Below are 18,873 nucleotides of genomic sequence, written 5' to 3' on the forward strand. Positions count from 1 at the left end.
CCATTAATTAATCTTTTGTTCTAATTTAGTGGTATCGATCCTATTGAGGGTTTATTTATTTCTTTATACCATTTATGCCTGATTTTTTGCTTCTCTAGAAATACCTATGTAATTCTTCTTTCAAAAAGGAATCCAATTGATATTTTAAAGTTTATTCTGGAGATGCCCGTAAAATTCAGGAGCTTGGCAACGATGTGAGGAAGAGATTGGTGGGGAACAGCTGACAGCCAAACATTTTAGACATCTTTGATTATATTTTGTGCAGTTCATTAATGGAACTTAAAATTTTAGTATGACAGAAACATAAAGAGTGGGTGTTATATTTAAGTTTATTGTTTTTAAAGGTTCAATTTTAAGTAATTATAATTTATAGTTACCATTTATTTTAGTGTTATTTTAAAAGTGACGTCATGTGATTGCGCTTTCATAGAATACCACTTATTTAAGGTAAATTCTTTGATTTTCTCTAATTAATTAAGTGAATATAACCCGATTATTTAGCAAAACAGTAGGGTTTTAGTTTGCCTTTTAGATTTTAGTAATGACAAACAGTAGAGTTGCTTTTTTCAGTAAATATTTGATGTTTAACCAATACTTTATAGTGGATTTGTCCTTGAACGATTTTGTGTTTTAAAATTATACATTTTCAATTATGCTCATTAAACTTAGTATTAATATCTGCGGAGCATACTAATTAGAGGATTTTTTTCCAATTGTCATTGATTTCAATCAATAATAACATCTGGTAGGAATTTTCTTGAGAAAGTTAACAAGTAGGACATGAGTTTATTTCCCAATCTGTAAAATATTTGTGCTTTTCTTTGCTATTTGACATTGAAAGTGATCAATTATTCAAATTATGTATTAAACAAGGTTTTTATTGCGGCCGCCATTACAATCCTATTTGAAATTTCAGCAATTTATATAGATTGTTTTTCAAACAATGTTTACATTTGTGTCTTTATAAATAAGTAGGTAGACCAGATAAAGAAAACCAGAAAATATTTATCTGGATACTGTAATCTTTGTCACTTATGTATTGTTTTATTAATAAATTAACAATCTGGTCACCTTGAATCTTTACATGAACACTAAATCTGCATTTTTTACTTATAGTTAAATTGTTTTTGGGTGTGATTCAGAAACCTATTTTAATAAGATACATACTTCTATACTTTTCTATAAATAGCTATTTGAACATGACAGGTTTTTGTTTATATTTTGGCTGATGCTTATATTTTTTTAGTATAAACACCTTTTATTTTCAATATCATTGATATTGTAAATAATAAATCCTTAGATAAATAAACTGGAGGGTTAATGTCTTTTTTTGACCAATAATATTGTGATAAATATATAAAATATTTTGAGTTTCATTCATAATACTTGTAGTAAACTTGGATAAGTCAAATAAACTGGTTAAACCTGATTTTTACCTTTTATAGAATATTAATAATTGTGTTAGTAGTAATTGATGTAGACATTGTGTAAGGATGAAGCTATATTACACAATAACTAATCATGAGATGCAACATTTAGCCTAGTTGACTTTATTATTTTTTATTACTACAAGAAAATATAATCTATGATACAATAATATGGTTTGTTATGCTCAAATTTCTGATTCAGTTTCATATTAAACATTTGTTCATTATACATTTTAAATTTGGTTGAATTTATACTGTCATCTGTTCATTGGTAATTCAGTGAACTTTTTGATTCCTTAAATTGACATAGAGAGCCAAAAAAATGCAGTTGGGGTAGGCTGTGAAATCTCTTATTTATAAGGCTTTTTAATAATCATGACAATTGTTGTTGAATGACATTATATTATATGTATGACTTGGCATTGTAAATGTTAAGTTGGGTTTAATTTATTCAAGACCAGTTTACAATGTGAAAAAACTCTGAAAATCCATAACAGAAAAGTCTAAAGGTGACAAGTCATTAGAACCATTTTCGTTTGTTTGTTACAGAAAAGAGTCTGTGTGTTTTGACTTAATTGAACAAGTTTTCAACAATTTTTGTAGTTTTATGTAAAGGACCCTGGCACTTTTCTTATGTAAAAGTAGTTTCAGTTAAACTTTGCAGAGAGGTAGCTTTGGTCATGCTGATCAAAAGTTCTCATTGCCCAAGGACTAAGGAATCAATTGTTTCTGAGTTACAGAGGTTCAAAATGATGGTTTTTAGTCCATTTGAATAATACATATTTGTATAATATACAGGGTGTTAGTAAATAAGTGGAACAAACTTCAGGGAGTGATTCTGCATGAAAAATAATGACAGTTTGTTATATAAACAAACTGAAGATTTATTTATTTCTCTGAAACTGGATGAGATATATAAATGAAATTTGGTGGGTTTTAAGAGATAGTTATTGCCTGTTTTTTGACATGAAATTAAGAATTTTATATTCATCATTAGAATGCATATAGGGGTAATAGACACAATTTATTTAAAGAAAAAATGGTATGCCACTAAGATATTTCAAATTAAAAATAATTTTTAAATTCTTTATTTAATTTGTGATAAAAAATCTTTCCTCCTTTTTTTCATATGAGGCGCCATTTTTATGCAATAAAAGCATACCAATAACAGAAAAAAAAAACACTAATAAAATTTTAAATAATTAAAAGTATGCAAAAAACAGCGGTTTTATGTTTTTTGCATAAAAACGGCGCCTCACATGAAAAAAAAATGGAAGAAAGATTTTCTGTCACAAATTAAACGGAGAATTCAAAAATTATTTTTAATTTGAAATATTTCAGTAGCTTTTCTTTTTTTTTCTTTAGGGACCATTACCTGTATGTGTGACAATGATGAATATAAAATTCTTAATTGCATGGCAAAAATCAGGCAATAACTACATCTTAAAACTTAAAACAAAAATGTTTATAACCTTTTTTTGTGTAGAATGAACCGTTCTCTTAGAAACAACGCTTGAAACGACCGTCGATTTCAAATATCAGTTGAAATGCGCCCGAAATCAATGTTCAATAAAATTTGTATCAGCTCGACGGTAAAAATTCGATATCTTTTGATCCAAGTGTCCTATCGACAAAAGTCAAGATGCGTTTTAAAGGTAAACTGTGCAGCTTTCGCATGCAGTTCTGTATTTTGCCGAGAATAAACTCAGTTTTTATAAAGGTTTTAAATAAACGTGGCGCGATTTTTGCCATTTTTTACGATTCTCGTCAGATCAATAAAATTGATCACTTTTATTGACCAGTTGCAGTAAAATTTGATTTTTAGAGACCAATCTTTAAAACCTATGACATGAAATTTCAAGTTGTGGCAACAAATATAAGACATTTGAAATATGAATAAAAAACGCAGAATTTAATGTTTTACATTAAATTCTGCGTAAACAAAATTGGGGTCTCTCAGCGAAAACTGGCCAGAAGATTTCATGTTGGAAAGACTACAGTATACAGGACCCTATCGAGTAACAATATTATCTACCGGAAAAGAAGAAAAGCTCCAAAATACACAGAGGATCAATTAGAGAGAATTCCGAGATGTTGCCGCGCGTTAAGGCGAGTGCATTTCGTCAACAAGTTGATCGTGATGGACGATGAAAAATATTTTACTTTGTCCAACTCTGAGATGAAGGGTAACGATGGGTTTTACACGAACGATTACGAAAATGTACCTGATGAAATAAAATTCAAAAGTAAGAAAAAAAATTTTGGTATGGTGTGCAATTTCTGAGGCTGGCTTTATCTCACAGCCCTACATTGGTGTTGTTCGAGGCGAAGCCTTGAACGCAAATATTTATATTCAAAGATGTCTCTCTAAATTGCTTCAGTTTGTAAACACACATCATGCAAATGATCAAATAGTCTTTTGGCCAGATCTTGCTTCATGTCTTTACGCGAGGATCACAAGGGACTGGTACGAAACTAACAACATTACCTTTGCACCGAAAGCAGACAATCCCCCCAACCTACCTCAGGCTCGTCCAATTGAAGAGTTCTGGGCAATATTAAGTCGGAAAGTCTATAATAACGGATGGGAAACACAAAATCAGGAACAGTTAAGACGCCGCATATATACAAAAATTAGAGAAATTGACGCCGAGGTCGTCCAAAGGATGATGCAGGATGATGACGCCAAGGTGTCAGGGGAATTATTAGGCAAATCGAAAATAATGGTCCCTTGTCTGTCATTTGAATTTTGATTTATAATAAGGATAGTTAAGTTAAATTGTTGAATAATTTAATAAAAATATAAGATTATTGTGGTCACAGTTATATGCTTTTGAAATTTTCCCCAAAACTTTATGTAATTATGGTTTTCATTCACGCTTGAATAAATATGTATGACTATTATATATCAATACATTAGGCTTTCACGGCCATCGTCTACCTTGTTAAACTGTTTGTTCGGGCTGTTAGGCCGTTGTCTTCTGAGATTAGTTCTCGACGTTTCGCCAACACTAGGGGTTGGCATCTTCTGGAGATGTTACTGCTTCGCTTGTAAGCTGAAACTGACTGAAAACCGATTTTCCTAACACATATGTCCCCCAATTAGTTCGCATAATCGACGCTCTACTGTACTAAGTACTAAATTGTTACAATGTTGCCGTTAAAATGTGTTATTGTTTCTCTTTCTAATTAAATGTTATGAGCAAAATCAGACAATTTCATTAATTTCTCTACAAATTTGTTGTAGCTCTTCAATATGCAAGTTACTTGACAATGACTTTACGTAGAATAGTCCAGCTCAGCTTATTTAGCAATAAAAAGTACAAAACTTTTGAGAAGGAAAAAAATATACTTCAAAAACAGACTCAAAATAAAATATGCAATATTTTTGGCTATGAGTGTATAATTTTGGGTAATTTTTTAATTACCTAAAACTGTAATTAAAAACCGCTGAATTTTTTTAACTATAATAATCAATGATACGTAACATTTTAAATTTGTGAATACTATAAAAAAACTTCACTGAATTCAATTCTTTTTAAAAATGACCAAGTTTGCTGCATCAGCTCCTTCATTTTGTATTTAATTATTAACAAATATTTTAAATATATTTATTGAAGAATGGGAACAATGAATCACCAAAAAGAACAAAGAAATCTTTTAAAAATTAACTAAACTAGTCCAAGCTTGATAAAATTTAAACTAATTTTGATATTTCTAATCACCTTTAAGTAATGGCTATTCTTGGGTTATCAAATTGATTTTTACATTAAGTACTTAGAATTTGTGCTTACATTTAAATGCCATTTTTCGTCGAATGGTTAGCTATTTATGAATGTTGGCGACTTTTCCGAAAAATTTACAAAATCAAGTACTTTCTGTCAAATTTGACAAATCACTGCCAGTAGGTTTTCTTAGCTACTATTACGGTCAATTAGTTTCTGACCTAAACCGAAAAATAAATTTGTACCAAAAATATCGTCATTAGAGTCAGTAATTATTGAAAGTTTGTCACACACACTTGTCCACTCCCGGGTTAATTGCCTGAAAATCTTTTATGAGGTGTTTCAGTTTATTATCGACTATAAATGCCACCCCAAATTCCTTATTTCCTCTATATAAACCACTTGACAAGATATTTTGTGTTTTTGTGTCCAGGATACCCTTGCCTAGCCATCTTGTTTCATGAATTGCTGCCAAACCAATCTTGTATCTTTTCAATTCACTGAGCAGGGCGCTCAACGCTCCGTATCTATTCAAAGTTCTAATGTTTTAAGTCCCAGAAGAGAAATCCACGTTTCGTTGCCAATATCGTTGCCTTAATATCCGTTCCGAGGCTTGTTAGCGGGTTGCATAGTAATGGTTTTTTTTTCGGAGATAGATTACTAGCCTATCGCCCAATCCTCCTCCTATATCCGGGCTTGGGACCGGCACTGGTAGTTACTGAGCTACTCAATCCACCCAGCACTTGCCAGAGGCATAGTTACATTAAAAAATTGAAACACCTAAAAGTTCGTTTTGTTGCCGCTAGCTATTAACCCGACAATTGTGTTGTGGTGTGAAAATCACCCACCGGAGAGAAAAACAAAAAACCAAGAGAGAAAAATACACAAACCAACAGAGGATAGTTCGTAGCTCTAATAATTCTATAAACACTGCAAATCGTCACATTGTGTGGGCCCAAGAGGGTAAGGACCAAAAGAACACCAATAAGACGTTCACATAGACATCCTACCAAAAAAACTAACAAAAAATATAAAAAACGGCCTAGGGAAAAAAATTAAAACACTAACAAAAACCCGGCGAAAGCCAACCAAAAAAATTAATAAAAAACAAAAAACCCGGACAAGTAGGACCCAAATACTTGAGCACCAAGTCTGGTTGGGAGACTTGAGGCCCAAGCAAGCAATTTTAGATTCGCGGACAAGTCACTAGAGGATTACAGGAACAAAGCGCGTCACGCTGTCCTAAATTTGAACCGGTTAGGGAACCATGTTGGAGTTCTATTACCCAAAACTCCCACATGAAGAGCATTTGACTGATAGTTGTGTCCCTATCGCACATCAGAGTGCTAGAGGGGGGGGATAGTCTGGAGCACTGGACTCATGTTTTTAATTCGAGTTGATACACCTCGCTCCAATAAATTTTTACACCCGAACGTAATTCTTAGGATCGAACATGTCTCACAGGATGGGTTTAATTAAATTGCTTGCTTGTTGTCGCGTTCTTTGGACCTGTGGGTGATTTTGATCCCCAACACATAGTTGACGTTCAGTATTATTTAGTTTTTGGTAATTTTCACCCCAGAACACCGGTTCATTTTTAACAGGTAACTTCTTATACTACCACAATTTATTTTGATTTTTTTAACAGAAACATAATTGTATTGGTAGGAATATTGAAAATTTAGATGTTATTAATTTCAGACATATAAAAATATGTGTAGTAGGGAAAAAGAATAAGAAGCCCTCTTGAAGTTTTGGCAGGATGAATTAACTGGATCAGAATTAGTAGCAGAAAGCGAATCTGAAAATGAAATTCAGCAGGTTGGCCTTCGTCCCAGTGAGGATGTTTTAGAAAATCAACTTCAATCATTGGAAAATTATCAGCCTGGAACTTCTAGTCAGAAAAGTCAATCATCATCGGAAGAATCTTCTCAAGACAACAATACGTTTGAAGATGATAGAGTAAGACAATCTAGGTTTTTTTATCGGACGGGATGGGAAAACAAAATGGGCAAAGAACTGCCCTAATAAATCGGTTAGAACACGACAAGAATATTTAATTACTCTAGTTCCCTACATCAGTATATCACTAAACCTACGGATGCAGCAGAAATTCGTGCAGATTTCGGATTATTACATATATCTGACGTTTATAAAGCAAATAGGTTAAATCTGGAGAATCTTTGGGCTACAGATGGAACAGGAATTGACATTTTCAGGCTAACAATGTTCCTGCAAAGATTTATATTAATTTTAAAGTGCCTACGATTCGATAATATCGAAAATAGAGAATAACGAAAAAGAGTAGATAAACTGGCAGCTATACTAGCTGTTTTTGATCGATTTTTATCCAATTGTCAACAATATATATTTTATTCCTAGTCGATACTTGACGATCGACGAAAAAATAGAATCTTTTCGGGTACGTTGGTCCTTTCGGCAATATATCCCCAATAAGCCCTCCAAATATGGCATTAAAATATTTGCCTTAGTGGATGCCAAAACATTGTACATTTTAAATTCAGAGGTATATGTTGGCTCATAGCCTGAAAGATCTTTTCAATTCAGTTATCGACCGTTTGATGTAGTAAACAGGCTTGTAAATCCAATACGTGGTACTAACCGCAACATTACATTCGACAACTGATTTACCAGCATACCGCCAATGGAACATCTCAAACAATCTTTTTGTATTCCAAAAACAGAGCTGAAAACCACGCAATTTTCGGATTTAAAAAAGACATTTCTTTGGTGTCCTTTATCCCGAAGAAAAATAAAATAGTGTTAGTAGCTTCTTTACTTGATCATGATGCAGAATTTGACCACAAATCAAATAAACCTGAGATTATCATCATCATCACTAGCTCGACAACCCTTTCTGGGTCCTGGCTTGTTCTTTTGCTTGCTTTGTTTTTCCAGTTGGTAATCTTAAGTGTTTTCAGATCTTGTTCCACTTGTTCCATGTATCTGAGTTTGGGTCTTCCCTTTGACCTTCTTCCTACTGGTGTTTGCCTCATAATATGTTTTGGTGTTTCAGTCTCCAACATTCGTTCAACATGGCCTATCCAGCGCAGACGTCCGATCTTTATGGATGTTATGATCTCGGGTTCATTGTATGCTGTTTATGCATTGTAAACCTGAGATTATAGACTTTTATAATCACACTAAAGCGATGGCCTCTAACAATATTTTTTTAACAATATTTTTAAAATTTTAGTTATGTTATTTATCAACATAACAAGTCAACTGAAAAACTAAAACGCAGATTTTTTTTAAAAGAACTTGGTTTGGCACTAATTAAACCATATTATATTGAACAACGAAGTAACAGTCAAATAATATCACCAGACATACGACGAAACTAAAAAGAAATGACAGCGGAGAGGACACTCAAGGACCTCCCAACAAGAAACAACGAACAACATCCAGATGTGGAGCATGTCCTCGTGGAAAGGACAGAAAGTGTCAAAAAAAGTGCAACAAATTGTTAATTATGCTATTTAAACAAAGTTCTTGGTTACTTTTTATAAATTTTGTATTTTTTTTATTCTGTATCTCCAACAAAAATTTAGTGAAACAAAAAGTTTGGTTAATAAACTAAATGTTAGTGTCTTTTTTGAATCATTGAATTTTTTATCAATTATTATTGAAATCATTGATTTAAAACCTTAAAAAATAATATCAAAAAAATATTTTCTCAATTTTATAAAAATAAAAAAAATGGGGTGATAATTACCCCATACTGTCAGAAAATGTGACCACCCAGTCACCGGGTTAAATTCAAATGGTGGTCAAAAATTTATATTCATTAAATAATAAAAAAAGAAATATCCATATTATATGTACATCAATCAGTTTATTATTTGCACAAAGTCGAGCAGAAATTTACAAGTAAGCGAAACATCACTATTTTATCATTATGACTCCGTTTATTACACCTGAGAATGTAATATAAAATGTGCTATGACTACGTAAAAAACACCGAAAACATTTTGACCAATTACACTTCAGTAGTGCCTAATACGATTTGTCAGAGAGTAATAAATTCTAATAAACAAAACAACATATCAGTCAGTCCATTGTTCATGTGAAGTAACACATTCTTGATAGTATTGAGAGTGATCAACTGATCAGGTATGTCATACAAAAAATATTTTTCTTTTTATTTCAATGCTCAGCATGAAACTATTATTGTTTTCGATAAAAAAAATTATTACGCCATATTATAGTTTTACGGAATTTTTCAATAGTTAATGTTTGTTTAAATTTAATGACTGATCTTGAAATTAAATTTGAAAAGATGTTTTTTGTACTGCAAATTTAATTTTTATTTTTAAATTATTTAAAATATTTGCCATCAATACATTCATTTGTTTTGATTTGACATCTATAACTCTTTCGGACCTAGTGTCAATTGTAATGGACACAACTCTTTTTCTTCTTTACGAGCCATATCAGAGTTATCCGACGTTGACGATCACCATTGCGGAGGCTTCTCGTTCTTCTGCCACATGGAATAATTGTCCTGCATTTGATATCTCAGTCCATTCACGAATGTTTTTTAACCAAGAAACCTCTTTTCTTCCTACACCTCTACGGCCTTCTATTTTGCCGTTATGGATCAGTTATCAGATTAAGGATCAGACACACAATGATAAAATCCAAATAACGAATTTCGGTACTGAATATTGCCTATATATGAAATATTGATATTAATTAATATAATTCTCGAGTCTCTCCTTCTCAAGATCTCAAATTCCTCTAGTTTTTCAAGTTCTGTTCCGTGTCCTCGTGCCGCTCGTCATTGTTTTTTTTTTGTTTTGTTTTATTAAAACTAATGCTGTAAAGTTCCAGATGGACAGTGCTTTCTGATCCAGCTAAGTCATTTATCGTCCGGGAGGTTATCAGGTATCCCGGAGGCACCGTTTGCTACTGCATTCCCCACAGCCATTCATCCCCTGGTCACGGTGGCTACCGAAACGGGATTTCGGATTTTTTATCGAGGTGTACTCCTCTTGATTTGCAACGGTTTTCTCCGTTAGCAGTTAGCAGCAATGCTCGTATACAGCCTGGTGTTCCTCAGTGTAGCTGCTTACTCTACACTGTAGAGAGATCGAAAGGATAAAGAGTGAATAAGGAGTGGGTGATGCTTTCTGATTGTAGTCGAACTTCAGGTCTGATGTATCTTTGGATATATTGGTCATTTACCATTTGGTGACTGCATATTTTTTATCGAGGTGTACTCCTATTAATTTGCTATGGTTTTCTTTGGTAGCAGTGACAGCAACGGTTGTATACAGTCTGGTAAACCTCAGTGTAGCTGCTTACCCTACACTGTGCAGAGATGGAGAGGATAAAGGATGAATAAAATGTGGGTAATGCTTTCTGATTGTACTCGGAATTCAGGTCTGATGTATCTTTCGATATCTTGTTTATTGACCATTTGGTGACTGTGATTTATGCGACAGACTTAAAAGGTGACAGTTAGCGCCTAAGGGCCGTCCAATTTTCGTCAGAGATGGTACAATCAGAAGTCGGTTTTTGAGGAGGAAGGTGCAGCAGCAATTGGGAATGATTTTTGCGCCTTTCAGCGTCCGGCGACCACCCGGTGCACCGACGGCAGACGCTAGTTGGACTGTTCTTGGTTTCTTCGGTCGCGCTCCCCTCACATTAGTAGAGACCAAGATCAATTACTCGACCTTCCACCACGTCGAGGCCATTCCACAGCCCAGGAAGGATCTGGTTCCTGGTATATTCTATAAAGTTCGTCTATAAAGTTGTATCGTCTCCCCCACACTTCATTGTTACTCACCGCTCCATAGATTCGCCTTAGTACTTACTTTTCTTTCGAAACATCCTAACGTGATCCAGGTCTACGATCCCTATGTTAGGACTGGCCGTATTATTGTTTTGTAGAGTTTTATCTTTGTATGTCTCGATATAATTAAGGATTTAAGGAGATTAAGCCCAAAATACCATCTGTTAGCTGTAAAAATTCTACGGTTTATATCTGCGGTAGTTTTATTTTCATTTTTGACGATAGCTCTCAGGTATAGAAATTCATTAACTGCTTCGATGGCGTCGTTTTCTATAGGCCGTAGGATTTGTGCCGTTTTGGTTGCGGGTCTATTTTCATGTACTTCCTTTTTTGGTATTTTTGGTGCTACGTACGTCTCTCGTATAGCGTTTTTCGTTATCCCAATATTTGTTATATATATTGCACTATTTGTTATATATTGAACCGGTGGTTATAATCAGTTGGAGCAAGTTGTATCTCTCTTCACGCGTGAAGAGGCTAACATTTCCGTGATATTCCAATTTTCTTGTTTTGATTGTATTCAAGATTTTCGTTTCTTTATTCATCCTTCTCTTTGTGACGTTCTGTCCACGATATTTTATAGGAACATTAAAGGATATGTCTTTTTTTCTGTATGGTGCAAAGTATTTCAAGATTCCAATTACTTGGGAGAGATTTCTGTGTCCATATTTCTTTTATGAGCTACTGGAGTGCCATTATGGTATCGTGGCCACCTTGTTTATATAGTTCAGAGGGGAGATTATCTATTCCAGGTGATTTGTTTCTGGCTAGTGTTTTAACTGCGCCTTTAACTTCAAGAATCTTTGGTGATTCCTCTTCACTCCCATCTGTTCCTCTGATCTCATCTCTTTCGTATTCCAGGTTTTGTTCTTCTTCTATACATCTTTCCTTTTTGTTAACAGGTCGCCATTAAGACTTTTGCATTTGTTTGTAGTTGCCTTGAATTTCTGCAGAATCATTTGGAGTTCCGAAATTTAGCCCTTCATTCTCGCTTTTTTTTTTCTTTTGGATTGATTGGCCCTTTAGACGCAGTAATCCATATTCTTAACGTCTGAAAGCCATCCAGTACATACCAATGATTGGGTTAGCCTGAGTTTCTATCTTTTACCGTAGTGCTCATCTATCGGCCGACCATACCACTTGCCTATTGCAATTCAAAGTTGCAACATCTATTTTAGATTTTAAACTACTATGTCTAAATTCCTGATTTTCTGCGCGGGCAAACCTACCAACTCGCTAAACTATTCACTTGAAAATAAGTGACGAAGTGATTTTTATGCTTCCTGTCATTTGGGGGTATTTTTTGGAAATTTATTGACTTTAGATTTTCTATAACATCTTAAGCTATACAAAAACAAAAAACATATTTTTGAACATGTTCATATTCTTTTCTTTTACAGCAGTTAAGGTTAATATTCGTTACCGATAATAAATAGTAAGCTTACCCACATAAAACATATTTTCAAGAAAGAAAACAATGTGATTTTACTATTGTTAATATTAATAAAGCGGTTTATTTTTAACGTATTTTGGATTTCTGTATAGTTTGTTTATACATTTTTATTATTACTAATCTAATGTCCTAAATATTTATGTTTTGTTTCAGGTTTCTGGTTATGTTCTAATTTGAAGTTCTAATTTCATCTAACAAACATGAGTTTTATATATCAAAACCCACAAAATTTCGCAAAACCACATACTAAGAATTTTATGTTATCGTCAGAAACACCTACGAAAACCACCTATCCAACTGATAAACAACCACAACTTAATGAAAACAATAATCAGTTGAGTCCCAATGGTAATGAAAAGACATTAAAGGAACTGTGGTCGAAACACAAAATGAAGATGAGCAAAATCAAAACGGATTCCACCATAAACATCGACAACAAAAAGATGACTTGGGATGTCGATAAACCCTCAGAAGCTCTTGTACAATTCGAAGAGCTTGAGGAACCGAAACAGGAAGAGATACCTGTTGTAAAAACTGAAGAGCCCTTAGATAATACCAAAGATGAAAAAGAAGAATCTCCTTCGCACCATGCCAGAAGACCGCCTAATGCCTTTTTGATATTCTGTAAGAAGCACAGGCCGATCGTTAGAGAAAAATTCGTCCATTTGGAGAATAGAGGGGTGACCAAGATATTAGGAGAATGGTGGGCACTACTGAGTGCCGCCGAGAAACTGCCATATAATGATTTAGCTAAAGAGGTAATTTTTTTATTTTATGACAATAAAAAACACTTATTAATAATTTATTAATATTAATAGTTTCTTTTTATTAATGGAATTACAAAATATGTACATAATAAAACTATTTTTTAAATATCTACTTAACATTGTTAGTCGAATGCACATAAAACTGGCAATTTTAAAGTAGATACAGTGATAATATTTAGACGGCATGCATAAATTGCAGAATACGCTGATTCATATTTTATTCTATGAGTAATACGAGGCTTGCCGTTTAAGTTTTTTACAATCAAACAATAGATGGTGTTACTGAATTGCGACGTCACTGCATTTGTCAACGTTCTCGTTTCTAGTATTCTAGTTTGTTATTTCGAAGCTAGTGGTAATTTTGAATTGGATGAGTAGGTTGTTTACAGTGAACGTTTAGCAGAAGCAAGTTTGTGCAAAAATGGAAATCAGTGATTTCCATTATGAACGTGAAAGCAAACAACATACGGTGTACGGTTCATTCATGGATCACTTCGAAGGTTTGTTTAGTCAGGTGTACTAAACACTTCGCAAATAAGTTGTCAGGTCGCACGTCATTTTCAACGCGACAATGTTGCAATATTCACACTCTTGAATTCTTGTTAATTTTTCTTCATCTGTGTTATTAGACATCATTATTTATCTTGATTTTGGTTTTTGTTCTAATGCACCTATCTTTTAGTAGTTTTTGGTATCTCCAGCACGATGTATTGCAGTTGTTTCTTGAAACTAGCATGCACGTTACCTTTTCTTAATTTATTTTTAGTTCTGTAATTTTTGCTTTCTCTGTGAGAGCATTCAGTGCTTATTTTAACCTTTCTTGTTGTTAGTGCCACGCCATACCTTTTATTGAGGCATACTCTTTAATGTTTCCACTATATTTGTATAATTAGCTTACTAATTACATACTGTTTTTTTAATTTCTCCGTCTATTACTATATTAAAAAAATATATTAGACAGATTGTCTCCTTGTCGTACACTATGTTAATATTTTCCATATGTTGAAACGGCCAAAAAATGATTTTAGGTGATAATAAGCAGGTCGTAATACAAGGGCAATACAACGGCCTCATTGCTCGTTATCGGGAGCGCCGAGAGTTGATATGAATATGAATAATAGATAACAGTTTGACAAAAACAAAAGGAATACAGAATGCTAGAAGACTGCAAAGCTAAATGGGCTCCAATAAATCTTAACTAGAGATTTATAAAGGACTCAAATTACGTTATAAACTATATCAAATTCTTACATACACCAAACTATTCAAATTAACATGCTTAAACTTATATATTACAAAAAAAAGGTCAACAAAATAAAATCATAAAAAGGATAATCAGGATCTGATAAAAACAGGCGACATTTCAAGAAAAGTAAATTAATTATTTTTTAAAAGATTCAAAAATGAATAATGAGGGAAATGGACCAAAATGTTTCTACCGAAAAAGCTTTTTGGTTCGTAAATTAAACACGTAATATAAACGGTACATAAATGAACTGAACACTCAATACATATATTTCTAGTATAATTGTCAAAATCTATCGTGAAATGTTCTTTAAATTTACCTCAAAATTCAGAAGTCTAGTGTAGTGAAGCATACTTCATAAAAAGACAGACCCAACCCATTTTAAACGCACATAAAAAATCCATTCTTATCTGGTCAATGTTTCGAACCAAATACCTATTCTAAGAATAACCGAAAAAAGCAGAAACACATATCACAGAAAGTGATGGAGTCGAAGAAAGCTGGACAAAAATTAAGTCTAATATCTTATCCTCGGCCAAGGAAGTTCTTGGTGAAAGAAATATAAATAAAAATAAATCGTTCCGAAGGCGAAGAAGTCCATGGTTTTGTACAGAAGTGAAGGAAAAATGTAAAGAAAAGAAAAACGCTTACCTGAAATACCTGTCAACCAAAACACAAGAGGCATACCATAATTACAAGACAATTAGAAATGAAACATATGCACTTGTAAGAAAAATTAAAATGATCACTGGGAACGCTTTTCGAAAGAAATTTAACATGATTTTTATAACCAGCAAAAGGAAATATGGCGCTTCATAAGAGGTCAAAGAACGGAGGTAAAGGAACTAATAGAACCAAAACACATAGAAAAGGATACGTGGATTGACTACCTAAAAGAGCTCTATTCAGAGGAAGAACAAACGACGCTAGAACCGGAAACACCAGAAATTACCACAAATGAAGAACTTAATATAAATGCACAAGAAGTTCGTAAAATACTTGAAAGATGAAGAACAGAAAAGCAGCAGGTAAAGACGGGATATCAAATGAATTACTGAAATATTGTGGAGCAGCAATGACAAAACAATTAACAGCATTAATTAATACAATTATAAAACACAATAAAATATCAAAAGAATGGAGAACGAGCAAACTAATTTTACTATTCAAAAAAAGAGATAAAAACAGCCAGAAAACTACAGAGGTATAAACTTGTTAAATACTACCCTAAAACTTACAACTAAAATTGTACAAGTACTAATAGATCAGAGGATAAGTTTAGCAGATGAACAATGGGGTTTTCGTAGTGGAAATTCGTGTACAGATGCAATATTCGTTATACAGCAAACTACTGAGAAATCACTAGAGTATAATAGACCAGCATTTCTGTGTCTGATTGACCTAAAGAAAGCGTTTGAAAGAGTAAGACTCAAAGGTGTAATCCATCTTCTGTATAATAGAGAAGTTCCCCTAAATATTATAAAAACTATCGAAAACATCTTCCAAAACAACAAAGTGGAAGTCAGAATAGATGGACAACTTACAGAACCTATAGAAATAGGCAGCGGAATAAGACAAGGGGATTCATTGAGCCCCATGCTCTTCAATTTAATCATGGATGAAATCATCAAAAGCGTTAACAAAGAAAGAGAATACAAAATGGGAAACAAAGAAATAAAAATACTCTGTTACGCAGGTGACGCAATATTGATAGCATAAGATGAAGATAGTCTGCAAAGACTGGTCCGCAGATTTAACATAAGAGCAAAAGCATTTAATATGACAATCTCATCTCAGAAAACTAAAACAATAGTAATCAGCAAAGAACCAACCAGATTTAAAATAGAAAGTGATGTCATCAGTATTAAGCAAGTAATGGAAATAAAATACCTGGGAATTACACTGTCCAGCTATGGAGACCTGGACAAAGAAGTGAGAGATAAGTACAAAAAGCAAATAGACTGGCAGGATGCCTTAATAACACTATATGGCGAAACAGACACATTACCACTGAGATGAAGTCAATAATTTATAATGCCAGTGTAAGACCTCGAAAGAGAAGTAAGAAGACAGAAGAAAATGTAACGTACAGAGTAGACACAAAATAGAAAAAAAGAATGGAATAACATAAGCAGAATGGAGGAGACCCGTGTCATCAAAATAGCAAGAGATAAGTCACCAATCGGCAAAAGAAGTATCGGACGAAAGCGCAAAAGATGAAGTGACAACCTTCCATAGAGGTATTGATCCGCCAATGAACAAGCAGAATTGCTTATAAAGAGGAAGAAGAAGAAGAAGAGAAGAACCAAATTACTTAAAACGAGATGTTAATATAAACTGGCAAGGCTTCTTTGTCAGTGATGTAATAAAATGACTCCTTGCTACAAGTTTGCTCGTATTGGTTTTATATATAATTTGAGAGTTGATGAGCGCTATATTTAGCAAACCGCAAAACACAGTAAAAGGCCAACGGTTAGTAAATCTAATAACATAATACTCTGCTTTCATTTTGTCAGCAACATCAACGTCTCCTTTTGTAAAATTGTAAAATGTAACCATTTCCGGCTTATTCTCAGCCGAATCCTTATCTATTTTATCACTGTCATAAAGTGTTGAAAGCGTAAGGACTTTTTATGCCTTCTTAGGACATATGATGTTAGAGAGTACATTTATTTTTTTCTATTCTGTAAGAACGCATAGTGCTGTGAACAAGCCGATTTCTCACTTGAACGAATTCTTCTTGTACTTCCCTTTTGTTCTTGCGTAAGATGCCCACATAAGTTAATTTGTAAATATGATACAAATCATTGGCAAGTATAATTGAACTGAAGTCATTATCAGCTGTTATATCAGTCCCTGATTTGTCCATAGGTTCTTCATTTGATAATTGAAGGGGTCCGGGAGGTTGCTTTTCACAATAAATTTCCATATTGTGAACGTAAAAGGTCCTTGCATCAGTAAGGTCATAGACTTTTATTCCATACTTAGCTGGTTTGTTACTAATATACTGACGGAAGCAACAACGTCCTCTAATAAGCATCCAGCATTTCATCAACGGTAATATATTGAGCAGGTTTGTAACTGCGATGACATTTGGAGACAAAACCATCAAATAGACTTCGAATGGGTGATAGGTTATCTAGGGTCGATCTAGTGTTGCCCAAAATCGGTCTTGGTCTTGTTCTTGCGTTTTCGCAAGACCAAGACCGCCTAATTTTAGCAAGACCAAGACTGACCGTGCAAGATTTACGCAAGAACAAGACTAAGCCTGCGAGACTCTTACGTCTTGCAGTTAGGGCCGAGTGTCGTTTTAGCGAGTATTGTAGTTCGGGTATTTGCTTAAATACTCTATGAGACGCAAAAAAATATGTAATAAAAATTTAAAAAACTGGACTTATGTGCATTACGAACAATACCATATTTTGTACATTCTTTTCCAGCATACGACTTCTTCGCTCTGAAATTAATTGTCCAGATTTTGAGAATAGCCGCCTTCTGGCCTTCTAATCATAAAATAATCTTGCATTGCTACGCCGACAGTAATATTGTATCGAATTTTTTTAAAAATATGCCACCTTAGCTATAAAAAATATAACACTTTCTATTACAGACACCCACTTAATAATTCAATTTTTTTCCATTATAATTTAGTTAGGAGGAATCTAAATAAACAAATCTTATCGGCCTAAGACTAAACATTGTTTCTGCTGAGTGTGCGATGAGATCATTCGGTTAAACCAAATTTGCTGAAAGAGCGCGACTAATATTCAAAAGTTTATTAATAACAGATAATGTCGCTTACCGTGTAAACAAAATACCGAAATATTTAGAATAACGAAGTAACGATATATAATTCTCGGTTTAGATACTTAGGATATTGAATAGTAACGGACATTTATTTTAGTAGTTACTTTTTCGACATCACTTAACTTCATTTGACAAGTTTACAATTTGACATGGGGACAAAGATTCAAATAGTTTTAGTCGGAGTAGTGAGCGTTGGAATTATAGATATAAAAGACCTAAAAGCAAATTTGATGAGTTTTTCGAAATAATTCATGCATCCCAAATTGCTTTGTTTGAATTGTGCCTACATAGAAAGGTTAAAATAAAAATGAAAAACAGAAACACTTCAGGTTCAAGGAAGCATCTAATATCTTTTCACAAAAAAGAATTACAAATATTTCTTCCTGAAAAAACAAAATTCTGGTTCTTAAAAAAATGTTCCTACTACTTTATTTTGGTAAATTAATGTATTTATTAAGTAGATATCTCCTTAATTTAAAGTAACTTCTTTTGATTATCATTGTTTTCTTACCTATACTTTATTTTTTCAAGTTAGTTTTTTATATAAAGTGGATTATAGTTTGTTATCTTATCGCCTAAAGAATATGTGCCCTTGATACCTGTATGTGGATTTTTGCCACGTACCAATCT

General features: G+C 33.4%; 1 protein-coding gene across 1 annotated transcript in view; it reads left to right on the top strand.

Annotated features, from left to right (window-relative positions):
* The first annotated feature begins 224 nt into the window (after positions 1–224).
* The window catches only part of bbx (bobby sox), a 52,963-nt gene continuing 34,314 nt past the window's right edge, over positions 225–18,873 (top strand). Inside the window, exons 1-2 of the mRNA XM_072520407.1 lie at positions 225–447; positions 12,577–13,181. Coding sequence (XP_072376508.1) covers positions 12,624–13,181 — 558 coding nt within the window. The 5' untranslated portion in view covers positions 225–447; positions 12,577–12,623. The remainder of the gene's footprint in view (positions 448–12,576; positions 13,182–18,873) is intronic.

Source organism: Diabrotica undecimpunctata, chromosome 1 (assembly GCF_040954645.1).
Source record: "Diabrotica undecimpunctata isolate CICGRU chromosome 1, icDiaUnde3, whole genome shotgun sequence".
Taxonomy (NCBI): Eukaryota; Metazoa; Arthropoda; class Insecta; order Coleoptera; family Chrysomelidae; genus Diabrotica; species Diabrotica undecimpunctata.